This window comes from Sinocyclocheilus grahami, unplaced genomic scaffold (assembly GCF_001515645.1).
Source record: "Sinocyclocheilus grahami isolate Dianchi unplaced genomic scaffold, SAMN03320097.WGS_v1.1 scaffold1133.1, whole genome shotgun sequence".
Lineage (NCBI taxonomy): Eukaryota > Metazoa > Chordata > Actinopteri > Cypriniformes > Cyprinidae > Sinocyclocheilus > Sinocyclocheilus grahami.
Window position 1 is genome coordinate 277716 of NW_015506312.1, and position 16764 is coordinate 294479.

The window sequence follows — 16764 nt, forward strand, 5'->3', positions numbered from 1 at the left end:
AGGTAACAAACATGATTCGGAATTCCAATTCAAATTTGAGTTAAAGGAAGCATAAGTAGAACATTTATCATTTATTTAAAACTTAAAATCAACAAAAATTAAACTAAATTAAATGTTACATTGAAATTCAAGGAAAGTTTGTCAAGACAAATTTTGCAACCTACTGAAATGTGTATTTACAATATAACATAACATATCATAACATAACATAACATAATATATAATATAATTCTGCATCATGAATTGAAGGGAGCAAATTCTTAAATTCTGAACTTTCCCCTACAATGATGAGGACTGAGGTTGCTGAGCTTTAGAAGTGAAAAAAAATTATAATAAATAAATATATATATATATAATTGATTAATAAATAAAGGACTTCTGAAGGCTTGGAATATCCTATAGCATATAATTTTGTTATGTTAGTTTCACTGTGTTTTTTGGACAATTTTTGACAACACCCATCCTTGTTCACTTTCATCATAGGAGAAAGGAGCACCATTAAAAAAAAGAAAAATTCTGAGTTTTCCAGCAGAAAGAAAGTCCTATGGCTTTAGGACAACATGAGGATGAGTAAATGATGACAGTCTTTCATTTTTGTGTGAACTACCACTTTAATTCTCTAAACAAACATGTAAACATGCATTGCACTCGTAACTGAAATAAATGAATGAAATCTTTCACCTGGATTTTTAGCAGATGCTGAGGCTTGCCTCTCCTCCTCAGTGGGGAGGATACGGACAGCAGTCCTCCTTGGTCAATGTGAAAGCTCCTGTCCTCATTTCCCGAGACAATATGGAATGAGAACGGAGGGCCGTTCTGAGGCGTATCTCTGTCTGTTACCAGCAGCTGCAGAATTCCACTGCCCACAGCCTCCCCTTCCTGTGTCCAGAAAAACACCATTCATCAAGCCACACATGTTTGGAAAATACCGTCTGACTTTTAGGAAAGTTGTAGGTGTCCTTTCTTGAAAGTAGATGAACAAATAGCATAAATGTGTTCTTTATTTTGATTAGAATGCAGGTGATTCTAGAGTTTACTCATCTGAGTTTTATTGAATTCTACTGCTCTGGCAACAGAATATATCATGGCGACCAGAAAGAAATTACTGGAAAATAATAATCATGATCAATCCGCCCTGATGTTTGTAGGTTTTTTGCTGTTTTTCAAATCAATAGCGTCACGGGACTCATTTTCAATGCCAGATTCTTCTGTGCACACAAATCTAAGCTTGAAGAAACAGCCCAGTTCTGTCGAAATGAAAACACAGCAAGAACAGATGGTGATTTTTATCACTCCTTCTGCATTTGTCAACAAAGTGCTACCGATTGGAACAACTGGAACAGGTAATTGAAACAGAGTGCTCAGCTGGCAGAGATGAGCCTAATTGTTACTGACCACATACATGGTGCCAAATAGCTGCTGCACTCTGCAAACACAGACACCTTGGGTGGGGGTAAATGGGGTGTGAAAAATATTTCCAAGTCAGCAGAGTTGACCCTATAATTAGAAGCAATGGATCCGGCTGACTCTGAAGGGGTAAGCAGAGAGTCCGAACACTGTTGTAGAAAAAAATGACTATATTATACATGGCTGATTGACTCTTGGCTTCCCGTGTGCTCATGTGCCGCTTAGAGCACAAATGAGATGACAGCTGTGTCACCTTTGATGTCCCACAATCCCATGCTAGTGATTCAGTGCATCGGGGGAAAAATGTAGAATAAAAAATTTCTACACTGATAAAAAAGGGGTCACACTTTACTTAAAGGTGGGGTAAGCGATTTTTCAAAAAAGCTTTAGAAAACTGATTAGCAAGTAGCAAAACAAACTTGTAGCCAATCAGCAGTAAGGGGCGTGTCTACTCATGATGTGGCGGAGAGAGCGTTCAGTGCACAGGACGGACATTAGCGAGCTGAGCGACAGAAAGATAGAGATGGCGGATAAAAAACAAAAGAGGAAAATGTCTGCGGAACAAAAGAAGGCTTAAGGCAAGAAGTAGGACCCGTGTAAATATCGGATCAGCTTTCCAGCGCTGGAGAGAACTCAAGGAGCGGAAGGCCTGCGATCGGACGCCGAGGTTGCTTTGTTTCTTCTCGATAGGTGAGTAACACCGTGTCTGCGCAGCAACAGCTAAAGTCTGTCTAGTACACTGGACGCGACAAAGCGACCATTGAAAATCATTTGAAATTTGTGTCAGTACGTCATGAATAGAACGCAGCAGCAGTTTTCTGTCGGGGATTTGTCGTGTCGTGCCGTGCCACATCCAGTGTAGACCATATAGATATGTACATACTGTATATCTATGGTGTAGACAGCATCGCTGATTATAATGAGTTCCATAGTATTTTGTCACGCCGCGCCACTCGCGTCCGGTGTAGACACGGTGTAACATTGGTTTTGCTTTGTTTCACAGAACTAATCGTTGCCTGGGTTGCGTATGTTTGTGTGGGGCAGAGCTATCAAAATAGGGGCTAGACCCTTTTGGGGTAGGGGCTTGTTTGTTTTGGTGATTTCAAATGTCAACATTGGCTCCCAGAAATCGCTTACCACACATTTAAAGCCTTTATGTATAAAGGTATTCATAATGTACATTGTAATGCATTATATTTTTTCATAAATACCTGTAACCAAAATTAAAATGCATTATAGTATTTTAAGGTTTTATTGCAATGTGTTTTAATGCATTATGCTTTCTAACGGTGTAACAATGAATATAAAGGTATTATAACGTATTATCATATAAATCATATAATGCATTATAAGGTGCATTACAGGACATAATTAATGCATTAAAACAATTTTATAGTGCATTATATATAAAGGCTTTAAGTGACGTGTTACCAAGTGTTTTAATAAAAAAAATTTTTAAGTTATAAATAAAACAAAGACTACTGGAATTCATTTTACAAGAAAATCCTATTTCATTCTTTCTACTTCAAAATCTCATGTTTAATTCAACGGGTTACTAGCATTTTGTTTGTAATTGTGAAATTGACGAGCAACTTCTGAGTGAAAATTGGTTGGTTGAACCTTGTGTCTGATGGATCGGCAAAAAGCAAATATCCATTTTTAACATATTCTTTCATTTCTACCATGAAATAACCATTGTAATCATAAAAAATATTTGCTTGACTATCTCTAGAGCTCATGTGAATTAGTTCTAGATCGTCAGGCGTGATATTTCGGTGCCGTCTGTCTGAAGTCGAAATCATTGACTAACTTGGCAGGGAGGCACAAAGGTAGGGTTTGGACGAAGCGTTTGTTTTTACCTGAAGGACGAGGCTGTGATTGATCTGCGAGAACATCGGTGGGCTGTCGTTGACATCAGATACGGTCACTGTCACCTGGACGGCGGAGGATAAAGGGGGATCGCCTTCATCGGCAGCTTGCATGGTTAATGAGTAGTGCGTTATCTGAAAGATGAGGGGTTGTGTCAGCAGGATTATGAAGATATGAACATCATTGCACCAATGTTCAATAACAGCAGTCAAATATGCACAGTAGTGATTAAAATGCAATAAGAGGATTCAACAGATACAACTAAATCCCTGATAAAACAAGTGAGTGCGTGTTCTGGGCGTCGAAGTGAAACTCACCTCTTCCCTGTCCAGCATGGAGCGCACGGTTATGTGGCCGGTGTGAGGATCGATGCTGAACTGCTGCTTTGGATCACCGCTCACAATAGAGTAAATGATGAAGTTATTTGGAGGCCCATCAAGGTCGATGGCTCTTACCTGAGACAGATGCACAGTTAGTGAAAGGAAGATGAGCACACCTGAGTGGTATTAAACAAAGCTTTAAAGCTCTGGATTACTGCAGATTCTTCTAATCTAGCGGTTTGCATCAGACACGGCTAATGTCACAAAGAATAGCTGAGCTGACTGAGTGCTCATATACAATCACCATTAGCTGATTGCTCCATTCAAAATGTTTTTCTGATTGCTTAAGTGACAGATGCAGTAATTCATTCCCTCGACAGCTGCCACAATAGCTTGCCTCAATCCAGTCACCAAACTGACAACAGCTGGCTTTAATTTGCTTCATAGAATGCATTATGGAGAAAGTCTGAGACAACTTACATTTGAAGTCAAAGGCGATATGATAACAGTCCAGAAACAGCACATTAAAAATCATAGTAGTTTTGTTGTTTTCCATTAAATATCTATTTTTAAAACATGATACATCTAGTTTTAACTAAAAGCAAAACTATTTAAAATGTTCTTTGAATCAAAGCTGAAATCAAATGAAATACGAATATTTGATACATTTTAAAAAATATACGAAAATTAGAAATGTTGCCTTGGCAGCTAACTGAAATAATTTTAAGTGCTAAAATTACTAAAACGAAATAAAATCAATTAAAGCTAAATAGAAATATATATTTTTAAAAAATGACAAAAACACATAATAAAATGATTAAAACTTAAAGAAAATATAAAAAAATCGTATTTGCATATAAATTGCATATATAGTGAATACTATTTAACACTGTATTTATTTGTTTCTTGATTGTTTGTTTGTTTACAAGTTGTGTATAGATACTGTCTGATTTCCACGAGACAGAAATCAGAAAGAGAACGGAGGGCATAACGACAACTTTTTTATTTATTTATTTAATGGGGTTTATGCTTTAAACAAGAAAAAAAAAATTCTGATGTGGTAAGAAAAATTTACTTAATTTAAGATATATTCCCTTAATATATACAGTGGGGAAAAAAAGTATTTAGTCAGCCACCAATTGTGCAAGTTCTCCCACTTAAAAAGATGAGAGAGGCCTGTAATTTTCATCATAGGTATACCTCAACTATGAGAGACAAAATGAGAAAAAAAATCCAGAAAATCCTTGCACAATTGGTGGCTGACTAAATACTTTTTTGCCCCACTGTACCTCTTGATATCTGTATATTAATATCTTAATATGCAATTTTGTATCTTGATATGCAATGTATCTTGATATGTTTAGGGTTTTTTTTTTTTTATTGAAAAACTAAGAAAACGATATGTTGTAGAGCACCTTCAGGAATAACACAGTCAGCTTTAGCCTTATTTAGAACAGTTTTATCATTGGATGTTCAGTGACAGTTACGGGAAAGCATAATACCTGCAGAACCATGTCCCCAGGTGTTATGTCCTCTGCAATCACGCTACTGTAGCTACTGTGGTTAAAGACAGGCGGGTTGTCGTTGACGTCTGTGATATTGATGATAACCGTGGCGATATCACTGAGCAATGGTTTACCCCTTGCAATAGCCATCAGCGTCAGACACCAGTGTATATCTGGTCTTATTTTTATTTTTCATTTGCCTCGAATGACAGAAATAACTCTAAAGCATTCTGTCAGTGCAGGAATCACAGTCATGAGAGATGCAATGTGACACTGAACTGTGGGTAATAAGATGTAAAACTGTGACATCTACTGGAAGATGCAAAAACTGGAAAATTATATTTTATATATATATATATAATAGACAGTAGAATGTCATCAAAATAAAGTGTTAGCAGATTTTAAGCAGACAGTCTACTAATACTCTAATGACTGCATGTTGACATGTAGTTGCAAAGTTACTTATAGCTAGTAAAATGTCTAAAGTGGACTATCAAAATAAAGTGTTACCAATTCAGGAGTCCCTGGGATGACAAAATCGCATTCTTTATCATGTCAGGATGTCTAACAGTTTACATTATACCGAATAATAGCTCCTATATTATCCTCTAATGTTGATGTCACACATATGAATGCTTTCCTGACCATAAAGGATTACTTCCATTCAGCCCACAATGACATGTTGAGTAGCTTTGCCTATTTTCATAATTAGTGTGAGAATGGATAGCTTTACTTGACTGATGATCAACACCCAGATCACAAAAGTACAATCTACTGAACAGACTGTACATTTATCCCTCACTGCCTCATCGTCATTAACCAAAAATAAATAAATAAATATGCCGTTTACCTCAACTAAGGTCTGTTTGGGTGGGGGAAAATAATGCAGTTAATTAGCCTACAGTAACCTGCAAAACGACTCGCTTGCAAAAAATTAGCCCTTGTGGACCTTCCAGTTTTAATGCACATGTAATCATACAAGTTCAACCATTAGCTAAAGCATGCAGCGATATGCTCATTTTTATAGTTATTCTTTTTTTTTTCTTTCATTAAATCGTTTTTAAAATGCAGCAGCAAACTGATTTTTTGAACACTTATGAAATCTTTCGTGAGGCCAGTTGCAGTTATACAGCCATAACTGTTAGGTAGCTCTCCAGTATCCATACTCATATTTTTGTGACATTTCATTAAGCCCCCCAATTTAAGACATTTCTTTTGAAATGTCAGCGGTGTTATGTTGTTAATCATGTGATAGCTTTTTCAGCAAAGTAGGTCAGGTGATTGTTTAATATGGTCACCAATTCTGATATTATTGTATTTCTGTAATTCATGACTACATCACATAAATAATCGTACTCATGAATCCATCAGTGTTACTGGTTCTTTTTGCGTTTAATTAGGTTTAAGAGATTAATCCTACAATTATTCAGTTTGACCTTGCATGAAATGAGAAAAAGGCAAAGAAATATAGTGCAAGTGGTTAATGTATGATTGATGAGTTTCAATTATTTCATGATAAACAAAAAATATTCTCATGTACAAACTGCATTTGATCTGTTATTAGCTACCACTTTTTTGGTAAGACAAGGAGACACTTGAGAACAATGAAAAATGATAAAAAACCTCAGCTCTTGTTCAAAGAAGGGGAGATTTCTATTGAAATGCAGTGGTATCAGGATATACAAAAATATGGTAAAACATGCAAACTTCACTTAAACGGTTCACTGAAAGGAAATATTGCTGACATAACACTAGAAAAACTAGAAAAGGCTTCTGAACTGCAATAAATCATCTATTTTCTTTATTTCTTATACCATATAAAGGTTTGTCTAGATAGTGCATCTAAAAACGAATCACTACACTCAAGGCACAAAGGCAAAGTCCAAAATCAAATTCATACCCAGAAGTTCTAAGCTTGACTGTTATGCGGTTATTGCGCTATGAGACTATGAGCTACACGGTGGACTTGTAGTATTTGGAATGAAATTATCTCTAAATAGCCAATTGATTTCTGCAGAAAGCCTGCTAGCAGAACTCAAAGTTGCGTTTTGTTTGACAACTAATAAAGAGTTTGGCTCAGTCTTGCACTAAAGTCCTACAGCATGAAGGCTCGGAGGAATCGTGATAAGAGGACACGAGCAAGAGAGAAAGGAGAGACTATCAGGAATGAACAGATGGGATTAAACCAGCTGACAAGTGCTTGTGTGGATTGAAAGCATGTCAGCACAGGTTCTTCAGTTCAACATTTACTCGTGCTGAAGAAGATTCCAGCTTCACACAACGGGAATAAGCCACAGGACAAATGGCAGCATGCTAATATATCATGTCTACTTTCTGCAAGTAATGATGAGTAATTCATGTTCTGTACATACATCACAAACATAGTCAGCCTCAAATGCACTGAGTGTCAAAGATATAAGAACTTGCAGACGGTAACACTTTATTTTAAGGAAAAATTCTAACTACACTTAAAAATAAAGGTGCTTCAAAAGGTTCTTCAAGCGATGCCATAGAAAGGTTCTTTAAAGAACCATCTCTTTCTTACCTTTTTATAATCTGAAGAACCTTTTTTCGCCACAAAGAACCTTTTGTGAAACAGTAAGGTTCTTCAGATATTAAAGGTTCTTTATGGAACCATTTAGACAAAAAGGTTATTCTATGGCATCGTGAAGCACCTTTAGTTTTAAGAGTGTAGTATGCATATTTCTAGCTAGCATATTGGCTGTTTATTAGTACAAATAAAGGACATATTAATGCCTCATTCTGCATTAACATATTTTAGATCCCTTAATCCTAAACTTAACAACAACTTCACTAACTATTAATAAGCAGCAAATGAGGAGTTTATTGATGCAAAAGTCATAGTTAATAGTTAGTTAATAGTGAGAATTGGACCTTAAAATAAAGTACGACCAAACTTTTTTGAAAACAATATTAGAACTTTTATACCATTTTCAAGAAAGGAATCAATTTAATCACTTTAAAATGCCATGTAACCAAGTAAAAAGTAAAAACATATTTGAATACATGTGAGTGTATTAAATACATATTCTAGGTTTAAATGTCATTAATTCATAAATTGTTTTTGGGGGGGCTGACAATTATGCAAACTAACCATGTCTTGTTATTTTTCTTATTGGTTGCACTTGCAAAGTGAAAAGTGTAAGTGTAAAAATGTTGACATATTTGATGTTTTGATGTAATGAAATATTTCTTTTACATCCACCAAAAAAGAAAGCTAAATTAAAAAGCCCGTACCTGTCATGGGGTTTATCTTGAATCGGCCGTCTTCATTGCCAGAGATGATGTTGTAACGCACAGGCTCGCTTTCAGTGTCATCTTTGGTGAGGGCGGACACACTGATCACCTCCGACCCGATCTGCAATGATTCTGGGATCTGTACAGAGTACTCCGAGCTAAGAAACAATGGCTGGTAGTCACTCAGGACGACCACGTGTACTGTAATGGTGGCGAAGGAGAAAAGTTGGCGAGGGAGGCCTCGGTCAGTGGCTTTCACTTTCATCTCATAAGTGGCCTTGGTTTCATCAGCTAGAGATCTCTCCAGTCTCAGAATGCCTGAGATTTCATCTAGGGAGAAGAAGCCGCTGTCGGCACCTTGAAGAGAGTATCTCACCTCTGAGTTTATACCTGAAAGAGTTATATCACATAACATTCTCAGTATTTCAGTTCAGGAATAGCAGAGCAACAGATGCCTAAAATGACTTAAAATGTCTTAAAAGTAATGTCTAGTAATAAAATATAATTGGTTGCACTTTATTTTAAGGACCTATTCTCACCATTAATTATTAATTACGACTTTTGCCTCAATAAACTCCTGATTTGCTGCTTATTAATAGTTAGTAAGGTACTGCAGTTGTTAAAATTAGGATTAAGGGATCTAAGATATAGTTATGGAGAATAAGGCACTAATATGTCCTTTATAAGTACTAATAAACAGCCAATATGCTAATAATATGCATGCTAGTTAATAGTGAGAATTGGTCCTGAAAATAAAGTGTTGCCATATAATTATTTAAATGGTTACTGCTGATTTGATTATGCTTTATTTTGAAAGTCCACTTTAGACATTCTACTAGATATAAGTAACTCTGCAACTACATATCAACTAACTCTCATTCAATTGAAACTACATGTCAACTTACTCTCATTAAATTGAAACTACATGTCAACTAACTCTCATTAGAGTATTAGTAGACTGTTAGGTTATGGTTATGGTTATGATTTATAGAATAAGTTGACATGTACTTTACATGTGCAAGATACTTATAGTCAGTAGAATGTCTGTTGGAAGCATCAAGTGTAATAAAGTGTTAGCAAATATTAAGCAGACAGTCTACAAATACTCTAATCACTGCATGTTGACATGTAGTTACACAGTTACTTATAGTTAGCAGAATGTCTAAAGTGGACTATCAAAATAAAGTGTTACCTCTGATGGATGTTCACATTGCAAGATAAAAACATTCTGTTCTTTGACTTTGCACATTTGCGTAATACTTGTGCTTAGAGAGAATAATGTCATTAATTCACTTGAAGACATATTATATAAAAGGCAAAGTAGTTCAAATTCACATGAATCCCTGTGACGGTAGTCAGTACGTGTACTCTACATGTTCACACACATCTCCAGGTGTGGTCTGTCCCGCCCTAATCATTTTTCTCTGGCACAGCCTTTAATCCCTCATCAAACGCTGCATACCTTTAGGATTTCAACCAGCGTGCAATGGGTCAAGGAAAAAACCTGGGGGCTTTGAATGCTTTCTGAGTGGATAAGCCGAAAATAGTCTGTGTTTTTTGCTTTAAAGCAGCCATTCGTGACAAGAGAAGCAGTACCATACCTGTGTCTGGGTCTTTGGCATAGATGACAGGCGGACACACTGATCACCTCCGACCCGATCTGCAATGATTCTGGGATCTGTACAGAGTACTCCGAGCTAAGAAACAATGGCTGGTAGTCACTCAGGACGACCACGTGTACTGTAATGGTGGCGAAGGAGAAAAGTTGGCGAGGGAGGCCTCGGTCAGTGGCTTTCACTTTCATCTCATAAGTGGCCTTGGTTTCATCAGCTAGAGATCTCTCCAGTCTCAGAATGCCTGAGATTTCATCTAGGGAGAAGAAGCCGCTGTCGGCACCTTGAAGAGAGTATCTCACCTCTGAGTTTATACCTGAAAGAGTTATATCACATAACATTCTCAGTATTTCAGTTCAGGAATAGCAGAGCAACAGATGCCTAAAATGACTTAAAATGTCTTAAAAGTAATGTCTAGTAATAAAATATAATTGGTTGCACTTTATTTTAAGGACCTATTCTCACCATTAATTATTAATTACGACTTTTGCCTCAATAAACTCCTGATTTGCTGCTTATTAATAGTTAGTAAGGTACTGCAGTTGTTAAAATTAGGATTAAGGGATCTAAGATATAGTTATGGAGAATAAGGCACTAATATGTCCTTTATAAGTACTAATAAACAGCCAATATGCTAATAATATGCATGCTAGTTAATAGTGAGAATTGGTCCTGAAAATAAAGTGTTGCCATATAATTATTTAAATGGTTACTGCTGATTTGATTATGCTTTATTTTGAAAGTCCACTTTAGACATTCTACTAGATATAAGTAACTCTGCAACTACATATCAACTAACTCTCATTCAATTGAAACTACATGTCAACTTACTCTCATTAAATTGAAACTACATGTCAACTAACTCTCATTAGAGTATTAGTAGACTGTTAGGTTATGGTTATGGTTATGATTTATAGAATAAGTTGACATGTACTTTACATGTGCAAGATACTTATAGTCAGTAGAATGTCTGTTGGAAGCATCAAGTGTAATAAAGTGTTAGCAAATATTAAGCAGACAGTCTACAAATACTCTAATCACTGCATGTTGACATGTAGTTACACAGTTACTTATAGTTAGCAGAATGTCTAAAGTGGACTATCAAAATAAAGTGTTACCTCTGATGGATGTTCACATTGCAAGTGGGTTGTCGTTCATGTCTTGCACCATGAGTGTGACGTCTGCCTGACAAGAGCGGCCACCGCCATCAGTCGCTTTGACAACAAGATCATATTCTGTTTCCTGCTCCCGGTCCAAGACAGCAAGCGTGAACAGCTCTCCTAAAAAAAAAAACATGCATATGCTCGAAACTTTATTGAAATGGCAATAACAGGGGAGGGTTAATCACTGTGTTGTAACATGTATGGTATCTAAGACGAGCCTTGACTAGTTATTTTTTTAATAAATGCGCACAACAGATAATTTACTTGGAGTTAGTGGTTTCATTTCTTTAACGTGGCTACAAAAAACAAAGAAAGTTGCTGTTTCAGGAACTTAACACTATAGAGCTGGACACAGTCCTTTGCTTCTACCTTTGCCCAAAGCATTTTATGCATCTTGTATCTTGGAAACCCAATATAACTGTCTTAATAGATGTTACATTTAGATAGGAGGATACCCTGGAAGAATGTAGGTCACATAAACTTATCATAAATCAAATACTCTCCGTGTTTACAAGGAATTCTAAAAATTCCAAACGCCCTGGGAAAGTTGCCTCTTATCTTTGTTGTTGATTTGATTTCCTCAAAAAATTTAGTAAGCAAAGATAATCTCTAAATGTTTCAAAATGTTATTTTTAAAAGGGGAATGCTACTAGAAATATGTAGGAGGATGTAGATCTAGAGATCAAAATTACCAGTTTTGGAGTCAAGATGGAACTTGTCTGCATTAGGTCCATGAAGAGTGAATGACACTTGGCCATTTGTTCCAATGTCGGGGTCAGAAGCAGAGATCTTTAGGATGAACAAGCCCGATGGGGAATTCTCCATGATGGCCTCAGTATAAAGTAACTGGGAAAAGGGAAAAAGTTACTAAATAATATTTTCCAAGTGGAAAGTGGGTTTTGCCATGCATTCATTGTTTATTTTATTCCTATGTTTAAAATGCATTTTATAGATTTTATTTTCATTTTAGATTTAATTATTATTTTGCATTTATTTTCACATGTCCACAGGGACATAAGTGCCCATAGTTGAAGCACACATATAAATACATCTTCTGGAGAATATCTGACTTACTTGCTCACACAAAGGGCTGTTGTCATTGAGGTCAAGAACATGGACCTCCACATTAGCAGATGTTTGAAACCTTCCATCTGTGGCGATTATGTTAAGAGTATATTTGTCTTTGTCTTCTCTGTCAAGCGGACTTTTGGAAATCACTGTCCACTCCTCACCTGCTGCTGTGACTGAGAATTGGCCCAATGGGTCTCCATCTTCAGAGATGAAAACAACAACAGTATTTGTTTAAAACCAAAATACATAACTTCACCCATGCAAAAATGTTTATACAACAGTCAGAGTTGAAGTGAAATGTCAAAGCTGAATTGTAAAGCCAGACGCTCTATCAGAACGCAGTTTCATGAATAGTGATTTAAACGTAGTGACAGACAACTGTCATCTCTACAGACAATGAGGCATAATTTAACCACACAAGTGACTTTGCATACCTGTTATATAACATACAATCTGTCTATTTTCTGCAGACACATCTTTATCAGCAGTCGTCAGAGTGACAATGGTTTCTCCAGGCCTGCTGTTCTCCAGGATGGACCCTTGGTACAGTTCCTCTGTAAACTGAGGTGGGTTATCATTTTCGTCTGTGATAGTAACCTCAACTAGTACTGAAGAGGATAGTTTGACAGTGTCCCCATGATCAGTGGCCACAACAGACAACCTATAAAGCTGTTTGGTCTCAGAATCAGCCTTCTTTAAGGTAGTAATCCAGCCAGTTTGTGAATCAATGGTAAACATGTCACCAATATCATCTGAGTCCGGCTCAAGCGTATATGAGACTTCTCCATTGACGTTTGTATCTACATCATTAGCTGTCACTTGAATGACTGTGGTGCCAGGGGGCAAATTCTCAGCCAGGAAGGCCTCATAGGGGTCAGCCTCGAACACAGGTTGATTGTCATTAACATCTTGAACCTCTATGTGAACAGATACAAGAGATGCTACATCGGTGCCATTGTGATTTCCTTGAGCGATCACGTCAATCTTGTATACCTTGGTTTTTTCATGGTCAATGTTCTTCTGCATTACAAGAGTACCGCTGTCTTTGTCAACAGCAAAAACATGTTCTTTGTTGCTGTCTATAGTGTTGCCATTCACCAAACTGTATATCAGTGGCATGTCAGTGTCTGCCTTGACTGTGCCTATCTCATATCCGATAGGGAGGTCCTCAGATGCTGAGAACGAGTACAATGGCTCCGTAAACTGGGGTAGAGTGACCTCCGGTGGGACCACCTTGACCTGTACTGGCACAGAGGAGTTGTAAAAAGGAATGCCTCCATCTCGAGCCTTAACTTTGAAGCTAAAAATCTTATTCTCCAAACCAACCAGACTCTCTTTGATGCTGACCACTCCGGTAAAAGGGTTGAGCTCAATAATATCTTCCGTAACCTCTTCCGCTTCTTCTACTGTGTAAGTGACATCAGCATTTTTGCCTTCATCTGCGTCATAAGCCATTATCTGTATAACCGGCGAGCCTTTGTTCACCGTGGATTGAATGGAAACCTGATACTCCGAGGCTTTAAACTGAGGGGCGTTATCATTCTCATCTGTTAGAATAATCTTTACAGTGCAAAACCCCACTCTTCCTCCACCGTCCTTAGCCATGACCTTAATTGCGATCACTCGTTGCGATGGATTTTCTCTGTCCAAAGACTGAGAAGTCACAATTTGTCCGTCTTCGTCGATAGAGAACTTCTCATCAGCAAGCTTGTTAATGATGGTGTAATCGACACTGCCGTATGGACCATCGTCTGGGTCAATAGCAGCCAATCGGATCACACGAGTTCCCACTTCTGCATTCTCTGCCAGATCTGCCTCGTAAATGTTCTGGCTAAAATTGGGGCTATGCTTGTTGCCGTTTGTCATGTCAATGTTAACAGGGGCAGTCTTCTGAAACACGCCGTCGGAAACTGCAACAGTGAGGTTATAAAATGGATCCAGGTTTCTCTTGCACACATTCGAGAATGAGATAAGTCCAGATGATTCATTAATAGAGAAATATCTCCCTTCATTGCCTGACAGGATCTTATATTGGAGGTCATCCTTATTATCGGGGTCTGAAGCCTGAACTTTGATAATGATGTGGCCACAAGTGGCCTTTTCATCAAGAGAGGCCCGATAAGACGGCTCGTTAAAATCTGGAGGGTTATCATTGACATCTATGACGTTCACGATGATTTGAGCCTCACCGCTGAGAGGTGGTACACCTTTATCTGTGGCTTTAACTTTCAGAGTGAACTGTTGTGTGGTTTCATAGTCCAATACTTGCGATGTCGCCAAAATCCCACTTAGTGGGTCGATTTCAAAAAACTCATTTTCTTTGTCAACCAACTGGTAAGTTATATCTGAATTCCTGCCTGAATCTTTGTCAAAAGCTGAGACTTGTAAAACAGATGTGCCTATTGGAAGGCCTTCAGACATATCTGTAACATAAGACAGACTCTGAAAGACAGGGGCATTGTCGTTTATATCTTCCACATCAATCTCTACTTTGGCTTCGGCAAAGGTACCAGTCACCGAATCCGTGGCACGAACAGTCAAAATATGCTTTGTTTGAGTCTCAAAGTCTAGGAAATCAGTGACACTTAAGACCCCTGTTTTGAAATCGATGTTAAAAAACCTGGAGGCGTTGTCTTCCTCTAGATTGTAGATGAGGCGGTATCCATCAGGATTTCTTGCTTGCACATGCAGGATTGTTGTAAATGGCTTAATATTCTCAGGTAATTTCAATGGGTAGTACAGGCTTTGGAATATCGGATGAGAACGATTTTGCACTTGGACGTACAGCGTCCCGGCTGCTGACAGGCTCATCTCACCCTCGTCTGATGCCAGTACAGTGAGAACATATTTATTCACAGACTCAAAATCTAAAGATCTTAGTAGTGACACATCTCCAAGATAATGGTCGATTCTGAAGAGACTGAAATCGTCCTCCAGTGAAAATAGTATAGATCCATTCTCACCGGAGTCATTGTCAGTCGCTAGCACTTGAAAGAGAACATCTCCTGGTTCAGTTTCATCCGTTATCATCAGCGAATGAGGCAAATTGGATATTTCTGGGGCATTGTCATTGATATCATCTATATAGACCTTAACATGAGTGATATCCACACGTGGTGGATGCCTCATGTCTCGGACCTCCACAGCGACATCATACTTATCCCGTTCCTCCCGGTCAAACGGAACGCCGGTGGTCTGCAGGACTCCAGACGATGGAACCACTGCAAACTTCCCATGTGGGTTCAAGATGGTGTACTGCAAGGGCTCGTTCAGGTAGCTACCTGTTGCTTTCAGAACAGCTAACATTTTAATAGACGTACTGTTCTCCAGTACAGTGGCCACATGCATCCTGTCCTCGAACTTCAGACTACTCTTTGTTGCATTGGTGATATTGAATTTCACTATGGTAGTGTCTTTATATAACCCATCTGAGGCTGTGATCTTTAACTCATTATTGGACTGCATTTCAGACGAATCATTCACTGAGATGATTCCAGTGGACTGGTCTATTTTAAAAGCATTTTTATTAGTACTCTCCGAAATAATGTAGGCCACTGCTGAATCTGCATCATGAGCTGTCACTTGGATTACATTCATGTCTTCAAAAACCGGTAAGGTGAGGGCAGTTTCATATACAGGTAAAGCAAATTTGGGAGGACAATCATTAATGTCCAGGACACGAATGTTTACTCTGCAAGGCTTGGATGCACTTAGCGGTGGCTCACCAGAATCCCACACCTGAACGCTGAAGAAAAATTCAGGTGTTGCCTCAAAGTCAACCGTAGACTTTAAGGAGATGGTACCCATGCTTGGATCTATTTTAAATGCCTTCTGAGCTGCAGGTTCAAGGATTTGGAAGATCAGAAGAGCATTTGTGTCTTTGTCTGCATCTGACGCCTTAATCACTAAGGGGGTGTTGTTCTCCCCAGTTACCATGCTGTTGACGGGTGCAGACTCACTAATTTGCCCATAATAAGTGTCCTGATGGAAAACAGGGGCATTGTCATTTTCATCTATCACATAAATGTAAACCACTGCATCAGATGAGACTCCCGCTGTATTTGTAGCTCTTACTGTCAGACGGTAGGAGGAGTGTTGCTCAAAATCGAGTGCGTTTCGGACAGACAAGAGTCCAGAGTTTATGTTGATGTGGAACGTCCCATTGGGGTCGCCATCATTGATCCTGTACATCACTGAAGACGGGCAGCTGGCGGAGACAGACAGTGCAGGGGAGCCAGGAGGCATGGTCTCACTTATCTCAGTGATGTATTCTTCGGAGGAGAACCTGGGTGGTGTGAATTCAGACAGCTTTACAGTGATGGTAACGGGGCAAAGGGCACTGCGCTGGGGAAAGCCCTGATCTGTGGCTTTTACTGTGAGGTGATACTGCTCCTGCGGAAGTTTGTCTAATGCATCACACACACAAATGCTTCCTGTATCCTGGTCGATTTCAAAGGCACCATCCACATTCCCACCTGGATGAAAAAGAGATTAAGAGAATTTTGTGTTAAATGTCAAAAACAGATTAAATGTGATTATAATTTTTTAATGGCCACCC

At 38.3% G+C, this 16764-nt stretch overlaps 1 protein-coding gene across 1 annotated transcript in view; it reads right to left on the reverse strand.

Annotated features, from left to right (window-relative positions):
• LOC107567202 (protocadherin Fat 2-like) overlaps positions 1-16764 on the reverse strand; it is a 48690-nt gene that overhangs the window by 12811 nt on the left and 19115 nt on the right. Inside the window, 10 exon segments of the mRNA XM_016252843.1 lie at positions 682-879; positions 3267-3410; positions 3594-3731; positions 5099-5301; positions 8360-8749; positions 9961-10007; positions 11072-11252; positions 11828-11981; positions 12210-12406; positions 12641-16681. Of these exon segments, the coding sequence (XP_016108329.1) occupies positions 682-879; positions 3267-3410; positions 3594-3731; positions 5099-5301; positions 8360-8749; positions 9961-10007; positions 11072-11252; positions 11828-11981; positions 12210-12406; positions 12641-16681 (5693 nt within the window).